This window comes from Vicugna pacos, unplaced genomic scaffold, assembly GCF_048564905.1.
Source record: "Vicugna pacos unplaced genomic scaffold, VicPac4 scaffold_113, whole genome shotgun sequence".
Lineage (NCBI taxonomy): Eukaryota > Metazoa > Chordata > Mammalia > Artiodactyla > Camelidae > Vicugna > Vicugna pacos.
The window spans coordinates 203,011-229,569 of NW_027328793.1; the positions used below are offsets into that span (position 1 = coordinate 203,011).

At 42.9% G+C, this 26,559-nt stretch overlaps 1 protein-coding gene across 8 annotated transcripts in view; it reads left to right on the forward strand.

Annotated features, from left to right (window-relative positions):
* The first annotated feature begins 404 nt into the window (after positions 1-404).
* Positions 405-26,559, forward strand: part of LOC116281358 (uncharacterized) — a 58,413-nt gene continuing 32,258 nt past the window's right edge. For 6 of the 8 annotated variants that reach the window (XM_072957956.1, XM_072957958.1, XM_072957960.1 and 3 more), the window contains exons 1-7: positions 405-496; positions 5,634-5,712; positions 9,749-9,894; positions 10,128-10,220; positions 11,583-11,636; positions 24,772-24,843; positions 26,225-26,251. In XM_072957956.1, coding sequence (XP_072814057.1) covers positions 10,162-10,220; positions 11,583-11,636; positions 24,772-24,843; positions 26,225-26,251 — 212 coding nt within the window. In that variant the 5' untranslated portion in view covers positions 405-496; positions 5,634-5,712; positions 9,749-9,894; positions 10,128-10,161. Of the gene's footprint in view, positions 497-5,633; positions 5,713-9,748; positions 9,895-10,127; positions 10,221-11,582; positions 11,637-19,794; positions 20,323-24,771; positions 24,844-26,224; positions 26,252-26,559 lie in introns of all 8 variants that reach the window. The other 2 variants (XM_072957963.1, XM_072957957.1) reach the window with 2 other exon arrangements.

Sequence of the window (26,559 nt, forward strand, 5' to 3'; positions counted from 1 at the left end):
TCAGGCGGTCCACGAACCATTCAAACCGCCCGCGCCAAGAGGTACCCGGCGATCGCGATTGGCTGAGCCGGACCAGCGCCCCTGGGCGGGGCCGGCCCCCACGCGGCGGTCACGGGTCCCGCCCCCACGCAGCGGCCGTTCGCCCCCGCCCCGCTGGTGCGCATGCGCGCAGTCCCCACAGGAGAGAGTCTGCGCACACCCCCGGCCGGCCTTCGTCTCGCGCCGCGGCTCCGTCCCCTGTCTTCGGAGGCTTGTCGGCTCGGCGAGACAGCAAGAGCTGCGACAGGCAGGGGGCTGTGCGGACCCAAGGCGGCTGCGGTGGCGCTGGCCTGTGGAAAATGCCAGCAGGCGGCGCTTCGTTTCGTTGCTCCCCGCACCCCCACCCCGGAACCCCGTGCGACCGCCGGGGAACAGCCCGCCCACGCAGGGAGTACCGCAGCGAGACGCTTCGGCGGGAACGAGGCCGACGGCCGGCTGTGCCGGTTGCGTCCCTGAGGTGAGTACGGCGGCGGCGGCAGGTCGCGGGGCGCGGGGCGCTGGAAGGAGGGGGATGCGGCGGCTGCCGCCCCGGGTCCGCGCGGGGGGAGGGAGGCCCCGCGGGCCTCCGCGGGGCGGGGAGTGCGGGCGCCGGCACTCTGCGCGCCAGGGGCCATGGCTGTGGGCGCAGTTGAGCACCTCGGAGCCCTGGTTGCTCCCCACCCTGAGCACCCTGGAGCCCTTGTCGCTCCTCACCCTGGACACCCGGGAGCCCTTGTCGCTCCCCACCCTGAGCACCCCGGAGCCCTTTTCGCTCCCCACCTGGGTACCCAGGAGCCCTTGTCACTCCCCACGCTGGGCACCCCTGAGCCCTTGTCGCTTCCCACCTGGGCACCCCGGAGCCATTGTTGCTACCCACCTGGGTACCCAGGAGCCCTTGTCACTCCCCAACCTGGGTACCCCTGAGCCCTTGTCGCTTCCCACCTGGGCACCTCGGAGCCCTTGTGGCTCCCCACCCTGGGCACACCTGAGCCCTTATCGCTCTCCAACCTGGGCCCCAGGATTCCATTTTCGCTCCCCACCCTGTGCACCCCGGAGCCCTTGTCGCTCCCCACCGTGGGCACCCCGGAGCCCGTGACGCTCCCCACCATGGGCACCCAGGAGGCCTTGCCGCTCCCCACCCTGGGAACCCCGGAGGCCTTGCCTCTCCCTACCTTGGGCACTCCGGAGCCCTTGTCGCTCCCCACACTGGGTACCCCGGGGCCCTTGTCGCTCCGTACCCTTCCCGCGGCCCCAAAGTTGTGCCCCCGCTGCTTGGGCGCTCCGAGGATGGGCGCGGAAGCCTCAGTGGGGCTTAGCCCGCCACTGAGCCTGCCCCGCACCTGGACTCTTGAAGTCGCTCGCACCCTATGGGGCCAGAAGAGGCTGGTGCCCTTGCCTCCCGCCGCCCCACCCCACTGATCTGACTCCTGTATGATTTGGAAAAACTCCCATTCTCACAAGGTAGGTTCTTTTTCCATTTTAGGAAATTATAACTCTCCTTTGACAATTTTGTTTTCTAGCAGTTACTTTGATGTGACATAGGCATGATTTGATTGTTTGGAAAGGCTAAGCCAACCAAATTTATAGTGACATTTAGGTCCAAGGCCGAAAAAATCAGTTTCTTCCTAGCACCGATTATGCTGTGCGCGTGAAAAGCATAAAAGTAGCAAAGAGAGGCACCCTTCATTACAGATCTTTAGGTTGCTTAGTGGCTCCTTTGGCTAGCATAGGAGTTACAGAGAAATAGGAAAGACATCGCCTAATGTGTTTTGAAAGGTGGGTTTTTGTACAAGTGTTTACTCTGCCCTTCAAATTATTTCAGGATCCTTTTATGGAATATAAAATTGAGTGTGTAAATATGTATATTTGTGTATAACATATATTGTGTAGCATATACCTATGTATACGTCGAATAGAACATATATATATTCCATTCAATATATTATGGTAGTAAATAACGATGGGGAGAATTAGTTTTCTCAACAAAAATAGACTATGAGTAGCTTTGTTTCTGGAATAAGTGAAATAAGCTTTTCATCCTCAGTATCTTTGCTTTGAAAATGGGTGTGACTTCTGCTCGTTCCCAGCTCCGGTGTTCCTTCTAACCCTCTCTGTCTCTCAGCACCTGTCTTATCTCTCTCTCTCTGTTGCTCTCTCCGTCTGCTTCTCTGTGTTTCAGTCTCTCTGTGTCTTTTCCGGGATACATGTGCATGTATATTTACGTGCGTATCTGTGTATTTACGTGTTTGTATTGTTAGGGCCCATGGTAGGTCACTTCTCAAAATGGCTTGATGACATCCTGATTCTTTTCATGTTGCTGAAGTAAAAACTTCTTTGCAAGTTGTGCGAGCACATTGGTGGGGTCAGCTGTAAGGATCGGCACTGCCGGGGAAGGGCTGCTGAGCCTATGGCCCTGTGATGCATCCTGCACACTGTTACCCTGGAGAGGTGTGTCTGTTCTCTCGTTCCTCCGGGGGATCTGCTGGGGCCTCTGCCTCCTCACGTTGTCACCACGGCTGACTGAAACCAGGGTAAAGACCTGCCAGCGTCATGGTGACCAGTGCTGTCTCCACAGTGTGTCCGTCTGCCTGTGTCCTTCCCCGAGACGTTGAGCTCGTCTAATGCACACTGGCCACCTGCTGTGCCTCTCCTTGGAACTCCCCGTTTGTGTTGTGTTTGTTTAGAGCGCTGGGTTTCGAGAGGTTTTTGGACCCCGGGGATGTGTAGCCTTTCTCCAAGCTTGGGACCTCGCGGGTCGTGGAGTCTCTTTCCGGGTATATTTCTGGGCTTTTGCTGGTTTCTTGGTTTGTGTGCTTTTGTTTTTGCCCCAGGAAAAGCTAAGCATCTCCCTTCTGTCTTGTGGCTGTGGTGTCCCAGGGGGAAGAGCAGCGCCTCCCCCGAGGTTATGCAGAGAGTTACCGAAAGGGCTTCATTTTGCACATGACATCTTTAGCCCACCTGGATTTCCCTTTCAAATAATCAAAATGCGATTTCAGTTGAAAACAAAAGAAAACATCACCAGCCCCCGCTTAAGCCACGTGGGCAGGCACGCAAAGCCAGCTTTCCTGTGGCTTCATTGACAGGGAACACCCAGGAGAGGTAAAGACACCCAGAGGGGAAGAGGACTCGGGGCTATCAGGGGCTGGGGGGTGAGGGCGTGGGGGGCAGTGCGTGTTGTGGATCCAAGTTTTTACTTTGAAGAAGGGAATGGTGTGAGCCTGCATGGCAGTGATGGTCGCACGGCAATGTAAAGGCACCTAGTGCTCCTGAATTGCACAATTTCAGAGGGACAAAGTCTATATTTTATTAAAAGAAACTTAAAAAGCAATATAAAGGATGCCATAACCGATATGAAAGAAACAGAGGCAAGTGAAGGAAAACCAAACACAAATCACTTCAGGGGAATGGGAGTCAATGTCGGGTGCGGGAGGGGATTCATGGTGGGATTTTGAAGAAGAAGGTGCGGGTGGGCGCAGAGGGGGCTCAGCCCCAGGGGCTGCTGACGCCTGAACTGGCTGTCCGTGGCCCAGCGGTCCAGCTGCAGGTGCAGCATCTTCAGGAGCTTTGGAAGCAGCAGGAGCTGCGGGACCTTCAGGAGCAGCAGGAGATGCGGGACCTTCAGGAGTATCAGGAGCTGCAGGAGTTTAGGGATATGTTTGGGGTTAGGGTAGGTGTTTGTGTTAGGGTTAAGCGTTGGGGTTAGAGTTATGGGAGAATGAGGAGAAGGGTTAGGGTTAGAGGGGAGAAGAAACAGGAGTTGGATAAGGTTTGAGTTAGCAGTTGGGTCAAGTTAAGGTTTGATTTAGGGTTAGGGTTTGTGTCTCGTTCTAGTTTGAGGTTCTGGTTAAAGCTAGGGTTAGGGTTAAGGTTAGGGGCTGGGTTAGGGTTAGGACTTGGGGTAGGGATTAGGTTTAGGGGTTAGTGTTAGGACTAGGGCTAGGGCTAGGTCTGGGCTGTATGTGGGGGAGGGGGAGCCAGACAAGGATGAGATGTCAGTTGGAGGATCCCAGTCCCTGCAGATGACAGCAGCTATGGGGTTGGAGGGGAAAGACACTACCCACATGAAGGAAGGAAGACCCCAGTCCTGGAGGCTCCCTGGAGTGCTAGCCTTGCTTTCCAACATCAGCTGTAGCCTTCCTGGTCAGACCAACGTGATGTTCTCCTACGTGGTTCCCGGCTCAAGTGGCCAGCTCATCTTTGACTCAGGTTTTGAAAAGTACAGTGATGGGAGAATTCAGAATTTCTTGATTCTGCAGGCTGCCAATATTAACCACATGGATGTGGATTTTTTGCAGTCCCTGGGATATAGTGCTCTCCGTCTCTCTTCTGCTAAAGTGAAGGTAACAAATGCTGAGAACCCACATTATCGAAACATTAGGCATGGAGAGGGATAAGGATTTTGGGACTAAGGACAAATAAACTGTTCTTCACTAAGGATCTTGCATAGAGGAATACTAGTCTTATTCAGTCAAGATTGACAAGAGATGTGTTTTCATTCAATCAACAAGTATTTACTAAGTGCTATAGGCTCTTTGCTGAATGTCATTAGAGGTAAAAGGTTAAAGTCACTGCCCTTGGGTTGCCCACAGCTTAGCGATCCAGGTTTTCCATGACATAAATTCCTTCCAAAGACAGCTTGGAAGATGTTAGCTCCTCATGGTCACTCATTGTAAGAACCCATTATTTCTCTCTTTCTTTCACTCTCTCTCTTTCATGATTTTATTTATTTATTTGTTTGTTTATTTATTTATTTTAATTGACATATAGTCAATTTCCAATGTTGGGTCAGTTTCTGGTGTACAACATCATGTTTCATATACATACATCTATTCCTTTTCATATTCTTTTTTTGACATCAGTTACTGCAAGATATTTAATACAGCTTCGTATGCTATGTAGTAGAACCATGTTGTTTGTCTTTTTTGTATATAGTAGTTAGTATCTGCTGATCTCAAACTCCCAATTTATCCCTTCCCAACCCCTTCCCTACTCTGGTAACCGTAAGTTTGTAGGACCCATTGTTTTTGTAATCAGCCCCCTGAACCATCTTTAGTGACAGTTAATGGCTTGTTAGCATAACCCCCCTCCTCTCTTTTCTGCTGCCCCAGAACCATGCACCCACAGAAGTCACAGGGGTAAAAAGATCTCATATGACATCTATTAGGAAACGACCTCCCCAAACTTTGAAAGTTACATTGATTTTTTCCTTCCATCATGCATCCGATGGATTTATTTCTTAAAAAATGTAATTCACTTTTTAAATTCAGTTTTTCTATGAGTAAAGGTAACAGAGGTAAAGAACATTGTAAGACAATTTTTGGACGATATCTTTAAGTGAACACATTAAGCTGCTTCAAATTCTTTTTCAGCGGTGGGGGTGTGTGTGGGAGGACATGGAGGGCAAGTGAGTGTGTAATAAAGTAATAAATGAATGGGTAAAATGGAATAGAACAAGGTGAAAGGCTGGTTATAGCTTACCCTTGCATTTTTTAAGAAACGTGCGATTTACAGCATCCATCTTTTCCATTGCCCCTCCCCTCTGTCCTCCCTTCTTCTTCCTTCTCCCTGGTCCCTCTGTTCCTGCATCTCCCATACCCCCCTCTCATAAACAACAGGTCCTTTTAGTGTTTACAGACGTATTGGATGATGATTTAGAGAGACTGAAGGAAACGTCCCAGCTTCTCCGCAGCAAAGGTAAGTGCATGATTTTGTTCCTCCCACGGGGGCAGAGATGGTCTTTCAGATTCCGGAGGGCCCAGTGATCTCTGAGCCCCCGAAGGCTAAGCCAGGTAATTGGAGCTCAGTGCCCACGAGGCTGCTGCCCAGTTTCTGGCTTCGTATGAATCAGGGAGCTATTGAGGGCTGAGAGACCCCTGGGTCTCTCTGACTGAGACAGGGCTGACCAGTTACCAGTCCAGCATCTGGTTCAGAAGGTTGTGGGTACAACCCCTGCTTCGTGGGAAGTGGGTGCTCTCTGCTCTTTTGAGCTACCCAGGGGTCCAACCGTCTCTCTTTCCTAAACTCTAAAATCACCCTAAAGCTGCGTCTTACTTTTTCTACTGTCCTTCCTCCCTGATTCTTCTTTATCCATCTCCAAGGGCTGCTGCATACATACATGTATATGTACATATATATGTATATAATCAAAGTATAGTTAGTTTGCATTACTGTATTAGTTTCAGGTGTCCAACATAGTGATTTGATATTTTTGCAAATTATACTCCATTTAAATTTATTATAAAATATTGGTTATATTCCCTGTGCTGTACAATATATCCATGTAGCCTATTTATTTTATACATAATAGTTTGTATTTCTTAATTCCCTCCCCCAATTTGCCACTCCCCTCTTTCTCTCCACACTGGTAACCACTAGTGTGTTCTCTTTATGTTAGTCTCTTTCTGTTTTGTTATATTCATTTGTTTGTTTTATTTTTTAGGTTCCCCACATAAGTGATAAATAACATAGTCTTATCTTTATCTGATTTATTTCACTAAAAGTGATACCCTCCAGGTCCGACTATGTTGTTGCAAATGGCAAGATTTCATTCTTTCTATGACTGAGTAGTATACCTTTGAATATACAGTTGACCCTTGAACAACCGGGGGTTAGGGGCACCAACCCTGAGTACAGTTGAAGACTCATGTATAACTATATTATTGCAGAAAAATGTGTGACAGCTCAGTGGTACAGCTCAGTGTTATGGCTCAGTGTTACAGCTCAGTTGTGACAGCAGCCTGGATCCGGGTGAGAGACCAAGCAGCACTCGGAGAGTAGGAGAACTCAGGTTTATTATGCCAGCGGGCCCAGAGGAGTTAACACTCCAAGCTCTGGACCCCATCTGTAGGTTTACACAGGCTTTTAATAGGCTGTCAGTTTACACTTTGCAACATCATATGCAAATAAGATATAACAATAGTTGTCTAATTAGGATCAATCAGGAGGGAGAGAAAGAACCAATCAGGTGTAAGCTCCATGCAAATGAAGTACTACAAATGGACCAATCAGAAGTTAGGGAAATGGACCAATCAGGAATGAAGGAAATAACCAATCAGGAGTGAGCTCAGGGAACAAATAGAATTTTAGGGGTAAGTTCCACTTTCCTAGAAGTAAGCTGTTTCAGAGGCAAAAAGTGAGATAGAGCCACTGGGCCAGGAAACTGGATGGTGCTGGCAGGAGAGTAGTGGCCATGCCTGGGGGTCCTGCCGGTCTTTTTTATGGGGCTTCCCACCTCAATATAACCTCTGTATCCACAATTCATCCATAGTTGAATCCACAGATTCAATCAGCCACGCATCATGTAGGACTATAGTGGTTATATATTGAAAAAAATCCGCATGTTAGTGGACCCACGCAGTTCAAAGCCATGTTGTTCATAGGTCAACTGTATATACCACATCTTCTTTATCCATTCCTCTATTGATGGACATTTAGGTTGCTTCCATATCTTGGCTATTTAAAAAACTGCTTCTATGAACACTGGGTGCATGTATCTTTTTGAGTTAGTGCCTTCATTTTTGTTGGAAACATACCGAGGAGTGGAATTTCTGGATCATTTGTTAGTTCTGTATCTAGTTTTTTGAGAAACCTCCATATTATTTTCCATTGTGGCTGCATCAATTTACACTTCCACCAACAGTGTACAAAAGTTCCATTTTCTCTACATCCTTGCCAGTATGTTGTTTGTAGACTTTTTGATGATAGCCATTCTGACAGGTGTGAGGTTTTATTTTACTGTCATTTTCACTTGCATCTCTCTGATGATTAAGGATATTGAGCATCTTTCCCTGTGCCTGTTGGCCATCTGTATGTCTTCTTCGTAAAAAGGTCTATTCAGGTCTTCTGCCCATTTTTTGATTGAGTTGTATGTTTTTTCAATATTGAGTTTATGAGATGCTTATATGTTTTGAGTATTGACCCTTTATTGGTCATATCATTTGCAAATATTTCTCCCATTCAGTAGATTGCCTTGGTTTCGTTGATGGTTTCATTGATGGTTTCCTTTGCTGTGCAAAGCTTTTACATTTAATTAGATCATACTGTTTTTGCTTTTGTTTTCTTGCCAGATCCAAAAAATTATTGCTACAATTTATGTCAAAGAGTGTTTTGCCTGTTGTTTTTTGAAGTGTTTTATGGTTTTTGGTCTTACATTTAGGTCTTTAATCCATTTTGAGTTTATTTTTGAGGTTTATATGATGTGAGAAAATGTTCTAATTTCATTGTTTTACATGTAGCTGTTCAGTTTTCCCAGCACCACTTATTGAAGAGACTGTCTTTTCTCCATTGTATGTTTTTGCCTCCTTTGTCATAGATTAGTTGACCTTAGGTGTGTGGGTTTATTTATGATCTCTGTATTCTGTTTCATTGATCTCTGTGTCTGCTTTTGTGCCAGTATGTGTCTGTTTTGATTACTGTAGCTTTGTAATATAGTCTGAAGTCAGGGAGCATGTTACCTCCAGCTTTGTTATTTTTCTCTTAAGATTGCTTTAGCAAATCAGGGTCTTTCATGGTTCCATATAAATTTTAGGATCATTTGTTCTAGTTCTGTGAAAACTGTCATGGGTACTTTACTAAGGATTGCATTAAGTGGAATATTTTCTGACAATTTGCTTTCAACTAAATTTACTGCATAGATTTCCACTGAAAGTTTAAAACATTGCAACTTTTCTCGAAGGGAACTGGGAGTTCATGACAAAGGACTGCAAACTTTGCCTACGAGCTAGATCAGCAATTCCATTTCCAAGAATTTATTTTGAGGAGTAATTAAGAATTTGTATACAACTGTTAACCACAGGATTTTAAAGCAGTTTGTTTACCATAGCCAAGAGCTGATGTGTGTGCATGTGTGTGTGAATTTACTGTTTAAGTATTAACGGTAATATTTGTTTGGAAATTCTACTTGACTTCTGGTCAGATTTGAGAAATGTTCTTGTCACTATGTTTTCTGTTACATGGAAAAACCCAGATGATCTCTCAGTGTCTGCATCAGTAGGAGACTGTTGTTATTCTGCAATGACCACCTTCAAATCTCAGTGGCTTAAACTAGCAAGATTGTCTCCATCTTGTACTTCGTGCCCTTTCATCCATGCCTCTTTCTCATCAGTCGAGGACCCAGGCTGAAGGAGGGATCTGTTTCTGTGGGAGGGGAAAGAAAATGGGCTGAAGTGTGCACTGCTCTTAAAATTTCTCCCAGGGAGTGACCAGTGTCACCTCTGCTCATATTTCATTGGTCAGAGCCAGCCGTGCGGACAGTTGTAAATTTCATGAGATAGTATTTTTGCTGGTAAAGAATTGGGGCTTAATGAAAGCTTATAATTTCCCCCAAAAAGTGAAGTCTTACCTCGTCCTCTTCAGTAGAGGAACCAGAATATTTGTGAACAGCCCGCAAGATGGTCACAGAGTAAACCACAAGTCTACTTCAAGCATGGGGTTAAAGGATGTAACTTCATACTGTAACAGAGGAAAACTCTTTCAAATAGAAAACTGGGGCTATAAGAGCCCTGAGGGTCCTTTGTGGTTCCATGTAACTGTTTGACTTTCAGCTGCAGGGATTGAAAGATGTCAGACCAATTCTTCAAGAAGGCATGTCATGAGCTAGCTTTGATTTTAAAAGAAATGCAGTTTGAGACAAGATTGATGAGGCTGTAGGAGCGGTGATGGATATTGGGGCCCAAAGACAGACCATTCAAAAGATGTGCAAGGAAATCCCCCACCTGTTGGTGTTTTGAAGGATTCTCTGGACTCCTTACTATTGGCCTGGAAGGTGTGTATAAATTGGAGGAGGTCCAGGAGCTAGAATTTGGCAGAGGATTTGTGTATCATCAACCTCTCAGCATCACACTGCCATCCCTCCCGAGCATCTTACAGAAGCAACTTGTAAGTTGTTTTTAGATTTTAAATTAATTAATTACTTTTTTATTGAAGTATAGTCAGTTTACAATGTTGTGTCAATTTCTGGTGGTTGTTTGTTTTGACACCATCCTTCACCAGATCTGTACATTCTAATAACTTTAAAAACCTTGAGGGAATTTTGTTTCTTTAGTGTGTCATGTGACATAGGTTCATACAGATGAAAAAAAAATTTTACGTGATGTGGATTCTGTTTTCAGGACGCAATTGTAGAAAGAACGTGCTGCAATACATATGCAAAGTGTTTTGGAGACGACAGGCACAGAGGTGATGGTTGGAGCCCTGGGAGGAAGGTGAGGATTTGTTGGGGGGGTGTGTGGGAGAGAGATGACATTTCGTATCCACTGCACACCAGCCTGTGTTATGCCTTTAACATGCCTTTTTTAGTTCTGTGCTCTTTACAACCTATTTTACAGGTGTGAAATCGAGACTCAGAGAGGGAACACCACTTTCCCCAAAGTTGCATGGTTGCCAAGAGATATTTTGGGATTTAAGCCCCTATGTCTCCCTGACTCCAAGGCGTACTTCCTGTCCACCCTATTGTGCTGTCTACTTATATTTATTTTACAGACACTTTCCCTAACTGTAGGACTGAGTGGTAGGAAAAAGATCACTTCATGCTTTTCAGGGAGACTCTTGTTAGAAATGGTCCTCAGCTATCCAGGGACACAGGTTTCCATTCTCATGGGACGACAGCTTTAAGATGGGGGTATAATCACCAATTCACATGTAAGGTTGAATCACACCCATGGGCTTTCATGTTCTCTTGTTGTAAGGTTTCCCATGAGGTGGTTGAAACGAGCTCTTCCTGCCTTTGCAGATCAATCTTAATTTTGAACACTGTGTAATTACTTTTTGAAAAATAAATTATAATTATGCCCCAGCACTAGAATTTTCTTCCCTCTTGTTTTTCTTAAATATGGGATTGGAGGTTCAGAAAATCAAGCCTGGGAATCTCTTGACATGTTTTTTGGCAACTTGAGGACCATGCCTCAAAGGCCAAAGACGGGAGTGTCCTGAATTCTTGACTTCTCTGCTCAGAATTCAGTGCTTGGTCATGTTACTTTCATATCTTTGTTAATTACAAGGAGACTATGGTTCCCACATCTTGTTGACCAGGTTTTCGACTAAATAAAAACCTCTGGCTATAAAATGTTAAGCCAAACTTCCTTGACAGGAAATGGTTTGTGGGTTTAGTTATCTAAGAAGAGTAAAAAAAAAGAGACTAAACAGTTTAGTCACACAGAAATAAGCAACCATTTCTCATAAGTAATGCGGGCTGTAACACCTTTGTTTACTGATGTTTTGTAAAACCAGCTCAAAGCCCCCTTTAAAGTAATAGTCTTCCTGAAATGTTTAATTAGAAACTAGTTTTGACTTTGGTTTTCACAATAGCATGGCTTAAAAGATATTTTAGAAAAATAAAAATAGACTGGGGTCCCGGACTATGAAGACAAACAGGTATGCAAGTTTCACTCTAAGACAGGCCAACAGTGTCTCTACGTCTCTGTGTGTTACACTCCACATTTAGTAGAATCTCAGTAAAACGTCAACTCAGTGAAACAAGGGTATCTATTAGTAACCATTTTTATTTCACATAGATTTGAGAAATGAAGGATTAGGAGTCCAAAATATTTATTTTGATTTTTTCTCAGGGAGAGAGGGGTTTTGATGGATTATCTGGTCACCCTGGTGAAGAAGGTGGTCCTGTAAGTACTGAATCTGTTTTTCTCTTTGAGGGAGTATGGTAAATGGGTCATCTATTAGGAATACTTAATTGCATTAAGCCATCAAAGTTCTTCACATCCATGCCATTTAAGGTGGATTTAAAATATCTATATAAAAATAATCATCTGTTACAACAAATGTTTGGTGGACTGAGTTTGTAAAGATATAATCTCCAGAAGGTGTTTGGTGATGAAGTATGGTCATTTTGGTCTTCAGTCAGTGATTCTTGGACAACTGAAAATGTGCTCTGTGTCTGACAGGCATACATTGAAGAGCAGTTCTTAATCATGAGCTGAATAACAGGTAGCTTGTTACCATTAAGGAGACAGCCATGCTTGTAAGTGGTTTAACAGAATCAATTAAAGAACTAAGGCTGTTCTTACAACAAGATCACTCAGATGCCTTCCTGAGTGACTGAAAAGGTGATGGAGTTGTCATCACCTGCTGACAATTTGTATGTAACCCTGGACACATCCCTGGGCAAAGAAAAGTTACCATGTGATTGGCTGTGGAGAACAATGTGTGTCACAGAGACAGTTGTTAGCTTGGGGACTGGAATGTGGTTGGGACCATCTTTATTACATCATATAAATACTGAAAGGATTTTAAAAGCCCATCATTTTCAGTTAATTTTAGATGATGGGAAACCACTCACCCACAGGGGTCAATTTTAAATCTGACTTTTATATACTACTGTTTCTTACACTTTTTGGTCTCAAGATAGCTTTGCATTCTAAAAGATTATGGAGCTCGAAGAGCTTTTGTTGGTGTGGTATCTAGCTACTGATATTTACCATGTTAGAAATTAAAATCGAAGTAATTTAAAATCATTTATTTTCTTTCAAAATAATAAAAATAAACCCATAACATAAATCACATATTCCTTTATAAAAAATAACTATTTTCCCAAACAAAATACATTAGTGAGAAGAGTGGCATTCTTTTATGTGTTTTCAAATGTCTTTAATGTCTAGCTTATTAGAAGGCAGCTGGATTGGTATATCCACTTCTGTAGAGTCTGTTGTGATATCGCTTGCTTTGTGACCTCTTAAAAACTACTGTACACAGACATAGGGAACAAACTTATGGTTACCAAGGGGTAGAAGGGGTGGGGAGGGATAAATTTGTAGTTCAAAAATTGCATCTCTTGGGGAGCGATGGAAGTGTTAGCTGTCTTGATTGTGGTCATGGTTTCATGGGTGTACACATCTATCAAAATTCATCAAATTGTACATCTGAAATATGTGTAGTTTACTGTACAGAAATTATACCACAATAAAGTTTTTTAAAACTCTGCTGCACATTTGGGAAAGAATATGAATGAAAAAGGAAAAGATAGCATTTTAGTGTAATTGGGAAAAAAGGTTTAACTTTGTGAGCATCACCTCCCAAAGGGTCTTGGGGGCCTGAGGGGTCTTTGGGCCAAACTTTTCACACTCCTGGTATACACAAGCATTAGTGTTTTAATTGCCCCAGTTAGAGTAGTCTGTTGATTATTAGAATCTTTAGGTTGCCTGAGCTTGGAAAGGAAGCAGAAATTAGAGAAAAATGTAGCCACTGAGATTTGTGTAAGCCCACCCTTTTCTTTGGTGGTGTTTGTGGGAGAATCACTCCACTTTCCTCTTTATTTTGCTTCAGTAAGCGTAGTCTCAGATGTTAGAAATATGTTCAGAAATGTGAATTGTGAGCTTACATGATTTTGCTGAGCAGTAGTGAAATTATTTCTTCCTGTTTTTAAGATGTTTTAAAATGTCTTTTAAGTGTTATTTTTTCTGCTTGGCCTCTGGCTTCATAATATGCCTGATCAAAGTTAAGAGAATAACTTAAGGTCTGACTAGCCCATTAGGACCACTGACGCCAATTTCAGACAACTTGGATAAGCCAGCAATGCCTGTCTAGGGTGGAGGATGATTTTGTCCCCTTTCTCTGCTGTCTCAACATCTCAAAACCAACATATCTTATAAAGACCGTCTAGTACAGAGCTAGAAATAGAATGTGAGCAACGTATGTAATTTTATATAATGAAAAATTTTTAGTAGCAAACAAAAAATTTAAAAAAACAGGCAAAGTTAACTTTATTAGCATATTTTATTTAACCCAGTATATCCAAGATGTAATCATTTCAACATGTAATTAATATAAATATTGATGAGATAATTTATTTTTAAAAATATGCTACTTCATAATCCAGTGTGTATCTGCATTTAGAGCTCAATTGGACTAGACACATTTTAAGGTCTCAGCAGCCACCTGTGGTTACTGATTGTGACACTGCCTTCTGTAGGACTCATTCTTTTTTTGTTTCATTTCTCGCAAGAGAGGTGACTTCAAACTACATCACCCTCTGAGTGGCTTTTTTTTTTTTAATTGAAGTATAGTCAGTTACAGTGTGTCAATTTCTGGTGTACAGCATGTTTCAGTCATACATATACATACATACATTCATTTTCATACTCTTTCATTATAGGTTACCACAAGATAGTGACTACAGTTCCCTGTGCTGTACAGTAGAAACTTGTTGCTTATTTTATATATAGTATCTACAAATTTTGAACTCCCAATGAATAGCTTTTTTAAAAATTGAGGTATAGTAGGTTTACAATGTTGTGTTAATTTCTGGTGTATAGCATATTGATTTGGTTATACACATACATATATATTATTTTTCACATTCTTTTTCACTATAGGCTATGACAAGGTATTGAATATAGCTCTATGTACTATACAGTAGGACTTTGTTGTTTATCTATTTGATGTATAGTAGTTGGTATCTGCAAATCCTGAACTCCCAATTTATCCGTCCTCACTCCCATTCCCCTGGGTAACCATAAGTTTGTTTTCTGTGCCTGTGAGTGTCTCTGTTTTGTAGATAAGTTCATTTGTGTCATTTTTAAAAGATTCCACATATAAGTGATATCATGTGGTATTTCTCTTTCTCTTCCTGGCTTACTTCACCTAGTATAACAATGGCTTTTAATGTCACTTCTCCGCAAAGCAGATCAGGCTGGTCTCCTCTATGGCAGAGACAGCTCTTGCTGGTTGACAGGTTTCAGAATCTGCCCAGAATTCATAGGTTCAAGAACGTTCAAAGTGTAGGAAGACAGATAATTAACTCATTGTTCCTATTATCTTTCCATCCCTGTTCCCACTTCCCAAATAGCAACAACAACAAACCCAGACACAACCCTTAGTGTTGCAGAACAGCAGTCACCCTCTAGGGCTCTGTGGGTGATGAAGCTGAGAGGGGAACAGTGGGCAGTCCTATGCTGGGTGTCTAGGGTCTCAGCTGGGCTGGAGGACCCGAGGTGACTTCCTTTCCCTGCCCTGGTGAGCTTCGAATGCGAAAGGGCAGGTAGAGGTGGTCCTGCAAGGCTGCTGGGTCTCACAGGGAGTGGCAGACTTGAGAGGGAGCAACCAAGGGATCAGCCTGAAGCCACCGGGCTCTGAGCATGCTCAGAAGTCAGGCGGTAACTTGCCGACCACAGTCTGCTGGGTCCAAGGGCATCACTAAGGCCTGACCAGATTCAAGAGAAGGTGGGCGATCAGAACCCTCGTCTTGAGACGGGAGTGCAAGGTCACGTGCATGGCAGGAGAACTTGGAGCTTTTGGTGTGGCCATCCTTGGAAAGCACAATTGGTCAGAATCACGGATTCAATGTATTTTCAAAATTTACCTACTGTGAGATGGTGGTTTAAATATGAACTGGTCACACATGAAGGCTTCATTAGATAGTACAAAAGTCAGGTTATCTACGGTCACAAAAAATAGTTACGTAAGAAAACCGGCATGCCGCGAGGCAAGGCACGCCTTCTCGCAAGAAACTGGCACCTGGCTCTTGGCATCTGCCCGCCCTTCCACAGGCGTCGCCCTCTTCCTCTTGGAACTTCAGCTTCCTGCCTCTTGAAGTGTACAGACTGTGTTGTTTCCTCATCTGTGTGGAAGGATAGCCCTACCTGCATCCTAGGTGTGCGGACTAAATGAGCCAAGGTGGGAAACGCACTTGGAACAGCGTCCAGCAGGGAGCAAATGCTGTTACTGTTGGTGGTGCTTTTCCGGCTGCTCTCTGACTTGAACGTCCAACCCTGCGACCAGGACGCATCCTCTGAGTGAGCGCGGGGCTCGTCCAACTGGCCTTTCCTCCGAGCAAGCTTCCTCCAGGGCCAGCACCAGGACACCTTGCTGCAGCCCATTGGCCACGGGTGGGGGAGGATTGATCACCGCACCCGGGGGAGGATTGGTCACCACACCCAGGGGAGAACATCATTAAGACACACAACAAGGGGCGCAGATAGTGGGGTGAGCATCCCTGGGACCAGCAGTGCCGCTGGAAACCAACTAAAAGCTCTAACAGTAAACAGCATTTATGACTTTTAACGGCAGCAAGAAGCATCACAGACAACGTGGCAGTAAATGACTAAAAGCAGGCGCGAACGTGATGAAAGTTTAATGGAAAACACAAAGGAGACTGGGTAATGGGTCCAAATGGAGTCACCCACCATTTTCGTGGATGGGAGATTCAGCGTGGGAGAGTCCAGGCTCTGTCAGGCGGAACTGTAGTTCAGTGTGGTGCCAGTATGGAGTCAGTGGGCGTGACTTGGTCCTGCTGTTGGGCTGAGTGATGCTGGTGTGTTGGGGAGCCTGCCTCACAGATCACGGGGACAGCCCTTAGCGTGGTGTTTAAAAACAGAGCAAGGGCTCTAAGAAAGGACTTCAGTGCATATGAAGATTAGTGTGACGTAGGATTAATACCTGGCGCGGGACAAGTGGTCCTTCATGGGGTGTAAGAGGAGAGAGCGCTTCACCCCACACAGACCAGAGTTGCTGCAGATGCAAGAGCCAATCGTGAGCGTTTAGTTATGAAAGTTCGAGTAGTAACAGAAGTCATATGGAAACAACACATAGTTTGTTACTGTTTTTATTGAAGTACTGTCAGTGACAAATGTGCCAATTTCTGGTGTAGAGCACAATGTTCCAGTCATGCATACATACATAGATTTGTTTTCATATTCTCTTTCATTAAAGGTTATTATAAAGATATTGAATAGTTTCCTGCACTATACAGAAGAAACTTGTTTTTCAATCTATTTATATATATTAGTTAATAATCACAAATCTCAAATTCGCAAATTTATCCCTTCCCACTCCCTTTTCCTGGTAACCATAAGATTATTTACTGTATCTGTGAGTCTTTCTGTTTTGTAGATGAGTTTATAGTGTCCTCTTTTTTCTTTTTTTTAGATTCCACATATAAGTGATATCATATGGTATTTTTATTTCTTTTTCTGTCTTACTTCACTTAGAATGACAGTCTCTAGATCCATCCATGTTGCAGCAAATGGCATTATTTTATTCTTTTTTATGGTTAAGTAGTATTTCATTGTATAAATATACCATAGCTTCTTTATCCAGCCCTCTGTCAATGGACATTTAAGTTGCTTCCAAGTCTTGGCAACAATTGATAGTTTTGACTCCAAATTTAAGAGTTGCATTTAAGGACAGACACCATGGATAAAGTTAGAAGGACGAGCATCACATAGAGAGAGAAATGTACCAGTTAAACAGTGCAAATATATCTGGAACACACAGAAATGTTCTATAAATTAGTAAGAGGTAGAAATTCAATAGAAAGTGGACAATGGATAAACTAGTAATTTGCAGAAAAAGAAATGCAAATGGAAAATAAGTACCCAAGAAGAGGTTTGACTTTGTAAAAATACAGGAAAATGAAAATAAGAACATATTCTATTTATGCTAGCCTGATTGAAAAAATGTAAAAGATTGATAATATCTGGGGCAGGGAAGTGGCCACTCTCATCACTGTTGATTGCAAGACACCTGTTTTTTTGCAGGATAATTTGGAAGAATTTATCAAAAATTAAACAATGCCTGTTTTTTGACCAGCAAACCCACTATTAAAAAGCCATGTATAGCTCTCCAAGACTTCAGACAATGCTATAGAGCTACAGTCATCAAGACAGCATGGTATTGGTACAAAAACAGACATATGGACCAATGGAACAGAATAGAAAGCCCAGAAATGAACCCACAAACTTTTGGTCAACTAATCTTTGACAAAGGAGGCAAGAATATACAATGGAATAAAGACAGTCTCTTCAGCAAATGGTGTTGGGAACACTGGACAGCAGCATGTAAAGCAATGAAGCTAGAACACTCCCTTATACCATATACAAAAATCAACTCAAAATGGATCAAAGACTTAAACATAAGACAAGATACAGTAAACCTCCTAGAAGAAAATATAGGCAAAACATTGTCTGACATACATCTCAAAAATGTTCTCCTAGAACAGTTTACTCAAGCAATAGAAATAAAAGCAAGAATCAACAAAGGGGACCTAATGAAACTTACAAGCTTCTGCATAGCAAAGGAAACCATAAGTAAAACAAAATGAATGGGAGAAAATTTTTGCAAATGATGAAACCAACAAAGGCTTGATCTCTAGAATATATAAGCAGCTCATACAACATAATAAGAAAAAAGCAAACAACGCAATCCAAAAATGGGCAAAAGACTTAAAGAAGCAATTCTCCAAGGAAGACATACAAATGATCAATAGGCACATGAAAAAATGCTCAATATCACTAATTATCAGAGAAATACAAATCAAAACTACAATTAGGTATCACCTCACACCAGTCAGAATGGCCATCATTCAAAAGTTCACGAATGACAAATGCTGGAGGGGCTGTGGAGGAAAGGGAACCCTCCTACACTGCTGGTGGGAATGCAGTTTGGTGCAGCCACTGTGGAAAACAGTATGGAGATTCCTCAAAAGACTAGGAATAGACTTACCATATGACCAAGGAATCCCACTCCTGGGCATATATCCAGAAGGAACCCTACTTCAGGATGACACCTGCACCTCAGTGTTCATAGCAGCACTATTTACAATAGCCAAGACATGGAGACAGCCTAAATGTCCATCAACAGATGACTGGATAAAGAAGAAGTGGTATATTTATACAATGGAACACTACTCAGCCATAAAAACTGACAACATAACACCATTTGTAGCGACATAGATGTCCCTGGAGAATGTCATTCTAAGTGAAGTAAGCCAGAAAGAGAAAGAAAAATACCATATGAGATCGCTCATATATAGAACCCCCCTCAAAAGAACATAAATACAAAACAGAAACAGACTCATAGACATAGAATACAAACTTGTGGTTGCCAAGAGGGTGAGGGGTGGGAAGGGACAGACTGGGAGTTCAAAATCTGTACTGACAGGCATATGCAGAATAGATAAACAAGATTATACTGTATAGCACAGGGAAATATACACAAGCTCTTGTGGTAGCTCACACACAAAAAAAAGTGACAGTGAATATATGTATGTTCATGTAGAACTGAAATATTGTGTTCTACACTGGAATTTGACACAACATTGTAAAATGACTATAACTCAAAAAAATGTTAAAAAAAAAAGCATGTATAGTGGCTATTGGGGTAAGTGGAACAAGTCATGCAGAGAAAGACAAATACTGCTTTAGCTCACTTATATGTGGAATCTAAAGAAAGAGAGAAGGAAAGAAAAAGAACGAACTAAACTCATAGAAAAAGAGATGAGACTTGGTTACCAGCGGGGTGGGGGAAGGGGACCTGGAGGAAGGTGGCCAAAAGGTACAAACTGCCAGGTGTGAGGTAAGTGCATGCTAGGGGAATAATGGGCCACGTGTGACTCCCGTTACCACTGCTGTGTGATCCACGGGAAAGTTGTCAAGAGAGTCAACGTTGAGTTCTCATCACAAGGCAAAGAGCGTGTTCCCTTATCTTTTGTCTTTGTGTCTGTATGGGATGGTGGGTGTTGACTGAGCCCTCCTTTCACAGCGGGTGGAAGTCAGAAACCTGCATCTGCTGCGTGAGGGTGGGCTGGGAAAGCAGATAGGGAAGAAATAAGAAAATCCATGTGTGAAGATGTGTGTACTAGTGTGATTACTTACCAGCAAACAGTGGGGAGCAGTCTAGACCTTTCCTCCTGGAGACCTGGATACGGAAGTTGTGGTGCCTGGAAGCCAGCTTTTTGGCTGGCAGTGAAATGTCACGATTACACAAAGTGTACATGTTATATAGAAGTTCCTTATAGGGCCTTAATGTTTAGACTCTCTCTACCCATAGAGGATGGAAGCTGTGGTCAGTGCGGGGAGAGAACGCGGGCTGCAGCCGACAGAAGGAGAACCAAGAACCCGGGGAAGCACCTCCAGGCAGAAGCGCCCTGAGAGCGGTGGACTGAGCCCAGCCCGGGGGAGGGGGGGGGGGAAACGCGCCTGGAACGCGGCACTCCTCCCGCTCCCCGCGCGCACGCCCTGCCCTCTCGCCTGGACGGTTGCGGGAGCCCCCCCACCACGCACAGCGGTCAGAAGGGCCCAGATGGAATCTGTCTGGTGGTGACCCTCGCCCCTCCCCTGCTCAGGGATGCTGGTTTCACCTCGAGGAGAAGGAAACCTGGTGAGGCCCCTCCGGGGCCGCACCGGGGGACCGCACCCACCCTCGGGCTCCGACGGCCTCAGCCCACCGGGATGTTCTGGGACGACACAGGCTTCTCCCGCCTCGTGGGCCGGGCTGGCTGTCCCTCTGCCTGGACGGCTCCTTCCTCACCTCCTTCAAGCTTGTTCTCCGACGTCACTGCCCACAAGAGGCCTCCAGGTGACAGTCTGCACCGCCCTTCATGTCCGGGAGCCCTGCGTCCTGTCTCTGCAACTCTTATAAATCTAAAATTATTTCAAAGTAAAACGTTTAAAACACACACACACACACACACAAACACAACCAGCTCACGTTTGTTGGGAGCTTTGTATGTGTTAGTTGCATGGCTACACGTGCGTATGTTTTCTCTTCTTATCTCATCCACAAAATAATTTGCTTTTCTTCATCTTATTCCCTTTTCTCATAGAATAACTTGCACCAGCCCAGCATTCGAAAAGCTTTGTTGATGTAATTCTCTCCACTATCCTGATTTTAATCAATAGCTTTAAGCAGCCCCTGTGAGCAATCGATCATCGATTTTTAAATGCAGTAGAACTTAATTCCTAATGAGAAACACAGGGAGCCCAAATTGCCCTCTCAAAACAATTTAGCCTATTGCCCATCATAAAGCAATTTCCATTTCTTATGAGAACATCCTGGAGCTGTTCTGCCCAATTAGAAAACAGGATCTATTAGGGATGCAGGTGAATTGAACAACTATTTACTTACAATATTTAACTTAGTTACAGCTGCGGTTCCATGGTACCCAGGGTCCATCCTGGGAAAGGGTCCTGATTCAGCCTGTCCTGGGTTCTGCCACTTACCTGTATCAATTTGGGGGATGAGTCTACTCTCCAGGTCTCAGTCTCTCTATCTGGAAAATGGGCACAGTGTAAGCCCCTCCATGTAGGGATGTTGTGAAGGTTGGTGAAGTGACACATAAGAAGCCTATGTGCACTGGGCACTCCAGTGGCCCCTGCTGGGTTTCTGATTTCCCCTGAGACACCTCCTGGGGGCCGGATCCACAGCTGGAGGAAGGATGAGGCCCAGCCCTGGAAATTCTTTTTTTTCCTCATATTTTATCAAGCCGTTTTTTTCAAAACTCTTCCCATGTAATTTCTTTCTTAATTTATTGAAGTATATTTATTCTTTTTTTATTGAAGTATAGTTGATGTACAATATTATATGTTACAGGTGTACAATATAGTGATTCACAATTTTTAAAAGTTATGCTCCATTTATAGTTACTATAAAATATTGACCATATTCCCTGTTTTGTGCAACATATCTTTGTAGCTCATTCCATGTAATTTCTATATTTCTTTGGCATTCCTGGAGCCACTTTCTGGAAGCATCGCACCAGGTTTTCTAGAGTATATTGTGTTCACTTCTAAATGTTTTTCAGATAAACCACTTTTAAGTCTATTTATGAAATCTCACTGCAAATTTTACTTCTGGCTTCAAAAACCTGTTGCCTCATTTTTCTTGTGAGAGTATTTTTAGGCACTCAGGAATGTAATTACAAATTCTGCTGTTTGTAAAAGTGATTTTTAAAAGTCCTGTTTCATGGTCTAACATTTGAAATTGTGAGGTCTCACCCTCAAATATAATAAATAATCTCTGTCAGATTTCTTTATCTCCTTTCTTCTTTAACTGATCTGGTAGGTGACTTCCATAAACATCCCATAAATATCTCAAATTACCTCTGACTGGGTGTCAATCCTACGCTGTTCAAAGCCAAGTAATGGAGAGAGGGCTCTGAAATACGGGAGACTTTGTGAAGACTCAAATTAAGGATACTCTTTTTTTCCCTGAGGACTGATTTTGAAAAAAACAGATACCTAATCATGTAGATACAACAACTGGAACTTTAGAAATTATAAATAGAAGTCATAGGAGTGGGTCTTTTCCTTTTTCATCATGTTTCTTTTTAATTTTTAAGTGTAGTAAAACACAGGTAACGTAAACTTGATGGTCCTAACTGCTTCTAAGTGTGACGCTCAGTGACGTCAGGTACATTCACGTTGTGTGGCCCCTCCCCCCACCCATCTCCAGAACTCTTCCATCTTGCAAACTGGAACTCCGTACCCATTAACACTACCTTCCCGTTCCCCTCTCCCCCAGCCCCTAGCCACCACTGTTCTACTTTCTGTCTCTATGAATTTGACTACTCCACATGTCTCTTTAAGTAGAATCACACCGTATTTGTCTTTTTGGCTTATTTCACACAGCATAATGTCCTCAAGTTTCATCCATGTTGTAGCATGCCAGAATCTCCTTCCTTTTCAAGGCTGAATAATATTCCTTGGTATCTGTATGTCCCCTTTTGTGTCTCCATCCATCCATCAATGGACACTTGGGTTGCTTCCACCTTTTGGCTGTTGTGAATGATTACTGTGTTTGTGGGTATGCAGAGATCTCTTTGAGACTCAGCTTTCAATTCTTTAGGGGTGTATATTCCAAAAGTGGAATTGTTGGCTTAAGTGGTAATTCTGTTTTTACTTTTTTTTTGAGAAACTACAATACTGTTTTCCATAGCAGCTATATTCTTTTCTATTTCCACCCCAAATGCATTGGGGTTCCAACTTCTTCACATCCTTGCCAACATTTGTTTTTGTTTGTTTCTTGCTAATAGCCATCCTGAGTGAGTTTTTAGAAATTTTTTTATTTTTTATTTCCAAGATTAACTTACTTACTTACTTTATTTATTTATTCATCTTATTGGTGTAGAGTTGATTTACAATGTTGTGTTAGTTTCTAGTGCACAGCATAGTGATACACCTATATATATATATATGTTCTTTTTGGTATTCTTTTTCATTAGAGGTTATTACAAAGTATTGAATAAAGTTCCCTGGGTTATTCAGTAGGACATTATTGTTTGTTTATTTTATAGATAGTAGTTTATATCTGCTAATCCCAAACTCCTAATTTATCCTTCCCCCCTTTCCCCTTTGATAACCGTAAGTTTGTTTTCTATGTTTATGAGTCTCTGAGTCTCTTTCTGTTTTGTAAGTAAGTTCATTTGTATCATTTTTTTAAAGATTCTGAATGGGTTTATTTTTAACATTTTGTTAAAAATAAAACTAAGAATTTTTCCTCAGTGTCCTTGCTTTATTAGGGATGTTTGTTTTATATATAACAATTATTTTCTAATAAAGATGACAACCATTTATTCATGATTGATGACACTGGATAGTGCAATGTAAACCAGCAGATCTGTGAGGGTTACGTTTTCCAGATGAAGCTTAAACACCATATATTGAACGTAAAAATTCTTATAGGCTAGGAAGAAAGAGGAGAACAGACATTTATTTGGCACCTCCTGTGTGTTAGGCTCTGCATTAGGCACTTTGTGTATATTTTGACACAACCTTCATCACAACTCTACTGATATGTGTTAATACTTTCATTATGTATATTCAGAAATAGAAACTCAGAGAGAGTAAGTGACTTGCTAAGGTCAGGTAGACAGCATTGCAGGTGTGTCCAAACCCATGTCTTGTGTTGTGCTCTGCTATCACTTGCAGTCTGTTAGGCATAAAGCACCTCATTTGTCCAATCCATGTGGTTTGTGACATCCTTTCAATACAATAGCTCATGCGTTCAATACAACAATCCTATGAGTGGTTAGAATCCATGTTATCCAGATCCATATTTTTTTTTTTTGCCAGTGGAGGAAATTGTAATTCACAGAGTCATGTGCTCACAAAACTTGCTGGAGGCAGAGCTGGGACTCAAACCCAGGTCCTTTCATTCCAGATCCGGAGGACCTCTCACTTTACCGTGATCCCTTTTGCTGTCCTGGGCAGCTCACACAGGGAAGTCATCCAGCCTTGTTAAGAGAAAGTTAGATATTACATTTTGTAGACCCTCTTTTTGATGAAAGGTCTTGGGATGTATAGTGCTTTCTAATTTATATTTGATCAACTTAGTAAAAGGCCTGACATCTCCCATTCCATTCCTTATTCAATACCTAGATCAAAAGGTTACGTTCATTAACATAATTCAGGGAATCATTCTTCAAATCCTGATTGGATGTTACTGTGTGCCAGACGCTGTACTTAGGGCTGGAAATCCAGAGATAAATAAATGAGACGTTGTCCTTGTCTCCAGGAAGCTCACAATATACCAGGAATAGAACACAAAAACATAATAACAAGCAATATAACAGTAAAAGCTTCTCAGGAGAGGACGTATGACCTATGATCTACACCTTAGACAGAGGCTGGATTTCATCTAGAAAAGAAAGAGTTAAATAGTGGTTTATTCTTTGTGGAGCCATGAGGAAACCTTCATCCAGTTTTAGCTGCCTGAAGGAAATGTTCAGAGACAACTTCTGTTTGATTTGAATGCTTAAGTTTTTGCTCATGTGCCTTGACTGAATTGATTGAACATAGAGAGAGTTCAGATTCGTGTGATTTGGAGTCATCAGTGTGGGCAGTTGATGGGTGAACATTCTGATTGCCTTGCAGGTCATCCAACCACGTCTTTGAGGATGTAAAAGTGATTGCAAGGACCATGTTGTTATTTTACCCGTTCTGACAGTTGCTCATTGCTGGCTGGAATTGGTTGGATGGGGACAGAGGTTGTTGCTTGACTGTCTCCATGTGTATCTTTACTCCACAGGGAGAAAGAGGTCCCCAAAGTCTTCCTGGACTCCGAGGTGAGGATGGATGCTGGGGCAGGAGAGGACCCAAGGTGAGTGTGGCCTCAAGCTGTGGAGATCTTTCCCTGTCTCTGGAGTTTGAGGAAAATCTTAATTCTTCAGCATAGTTCTGGTGTTTCAGCTCTTTCTCAGACTGAGGGAGTGGAGCAGTGGAGCCCGAGGAAAGGCATCCAGTGCAAAATCTAGTGTTTATTTGGGGGGTGGGGCTGGGGGTCACAGTAAACCCAAGTAGGGGAGTAGAGAAGTTAGAAGGGAAGGTGGCCTAAAAAGAGTGCATTATTATTTGATTACACTGTGGGTGGATAGAGCTTAATCCTGCTGAGAAGCAGTGGGGGCAGTGAGCACAACTCACCCCCAGGGGGAGGGAGCGGGGGTATGTGTGCACCAGATCCCATTGGGCATTAGTTGAGGGCTGCTCCCAGGGGACACTGGTACCCCAGCACTTCTGGCCGGTCTCGTGTGTGGACAGACTTCCGATACCAGGAAAAGCCCTCAGGAGGAGACCCACAGAGGTGGCAGTTGGAAGCTGGGCTTGAGAACAATGAGATTTTAAAGGCTCAGTGGTAGACTTTGTGCTTAACAAGCACAAGGTCCTGGGTTCAATCCCCAGTGCTTCCATTAAAACAAACAAACAAGCAAACAAACAAACAAATAAATTAAAAGCCAAATTTAGGGATCATGAGTGGGAAACCCTTTTTTAGTGGTTGATTTAAATGTCTCTTAACCTTCTAGGATTAGAGAATGTCCTTTAATAAGGCCAGAGAATTATTTTTACAGCCAGCTTCAGAGTCCTCTGGAGTTCTTCTGATCACAGTGACCATATTCTGTATCTTCTACCAAGTTTGTCTTTCAATTACTTTGTCTTATTGTTCCCGGAAGCCTTTGCATGCTTGTGACTCTGTATTCCCATTTTTGTTTGGAAGAGTATGATTGTTGTCATAAACTACAGGTTACTGCTGTTTCTGGCTCTCCCCCTACTGTGGGAGGAGTTACAAGGTGCACTTTTCTCCACATCATGGTGCAGGGGAGTGGTAGTAATCAGTGATGTCCATATGGTCACTAGAGAAGAAATCTCCATTTTGATCCAAAACTTGCAGTATCTTTTTTTAAAATTTTATTCTCAATTGAAGTGTAGTTGATTTACAGTGTTAATTTCAGCTGTACAGCAAAGTGATTCAGTCATACATACATATATATATTTCAGATTCTTTTCCACTGTGTGTTATTACAAGAAATTGACTATAGTTCCCTGTGCTAGACAGTAGTTTCTTGTTGTTTATCTATTTTATATATAGTAATGTGTGTATCAAAATTGCAGTTTCTTGAAATTAGGGAACATATGGTTTCCTAAATGAAACAGTGGCTTAAAAGTGTCATTCAAGCTCAGTTGTTTTTATTTGTTTTGAATTTTAGGGAGCAAGAGGATTTTCTGGAGAAAAGGTGAGTGGTCTTCCTTATTCTCAAACTGGGGGTGGCTTCTTTGGGAAACACAACATCAAGTTCACTGATTTTTTCCTTTGCTTGAGTAATCAGCAAAGGGGCTTAATACTTGGGGATAGATGTGTCAGGTGGTGTTAACAGCCAAACTGTCATGCTAATGAATGGCTGTCTGTAAGGTAAGTATTTCAGGTTTGAATCTGGATCTATAAGATAAATTTCAAGCCTTGCTGACTACAATGATGGAGCCACAAGATTATCATGTTTATCTGAAAGAGTTGGTCCTGAATTCAAGGTGTGTTCAGGAGGGT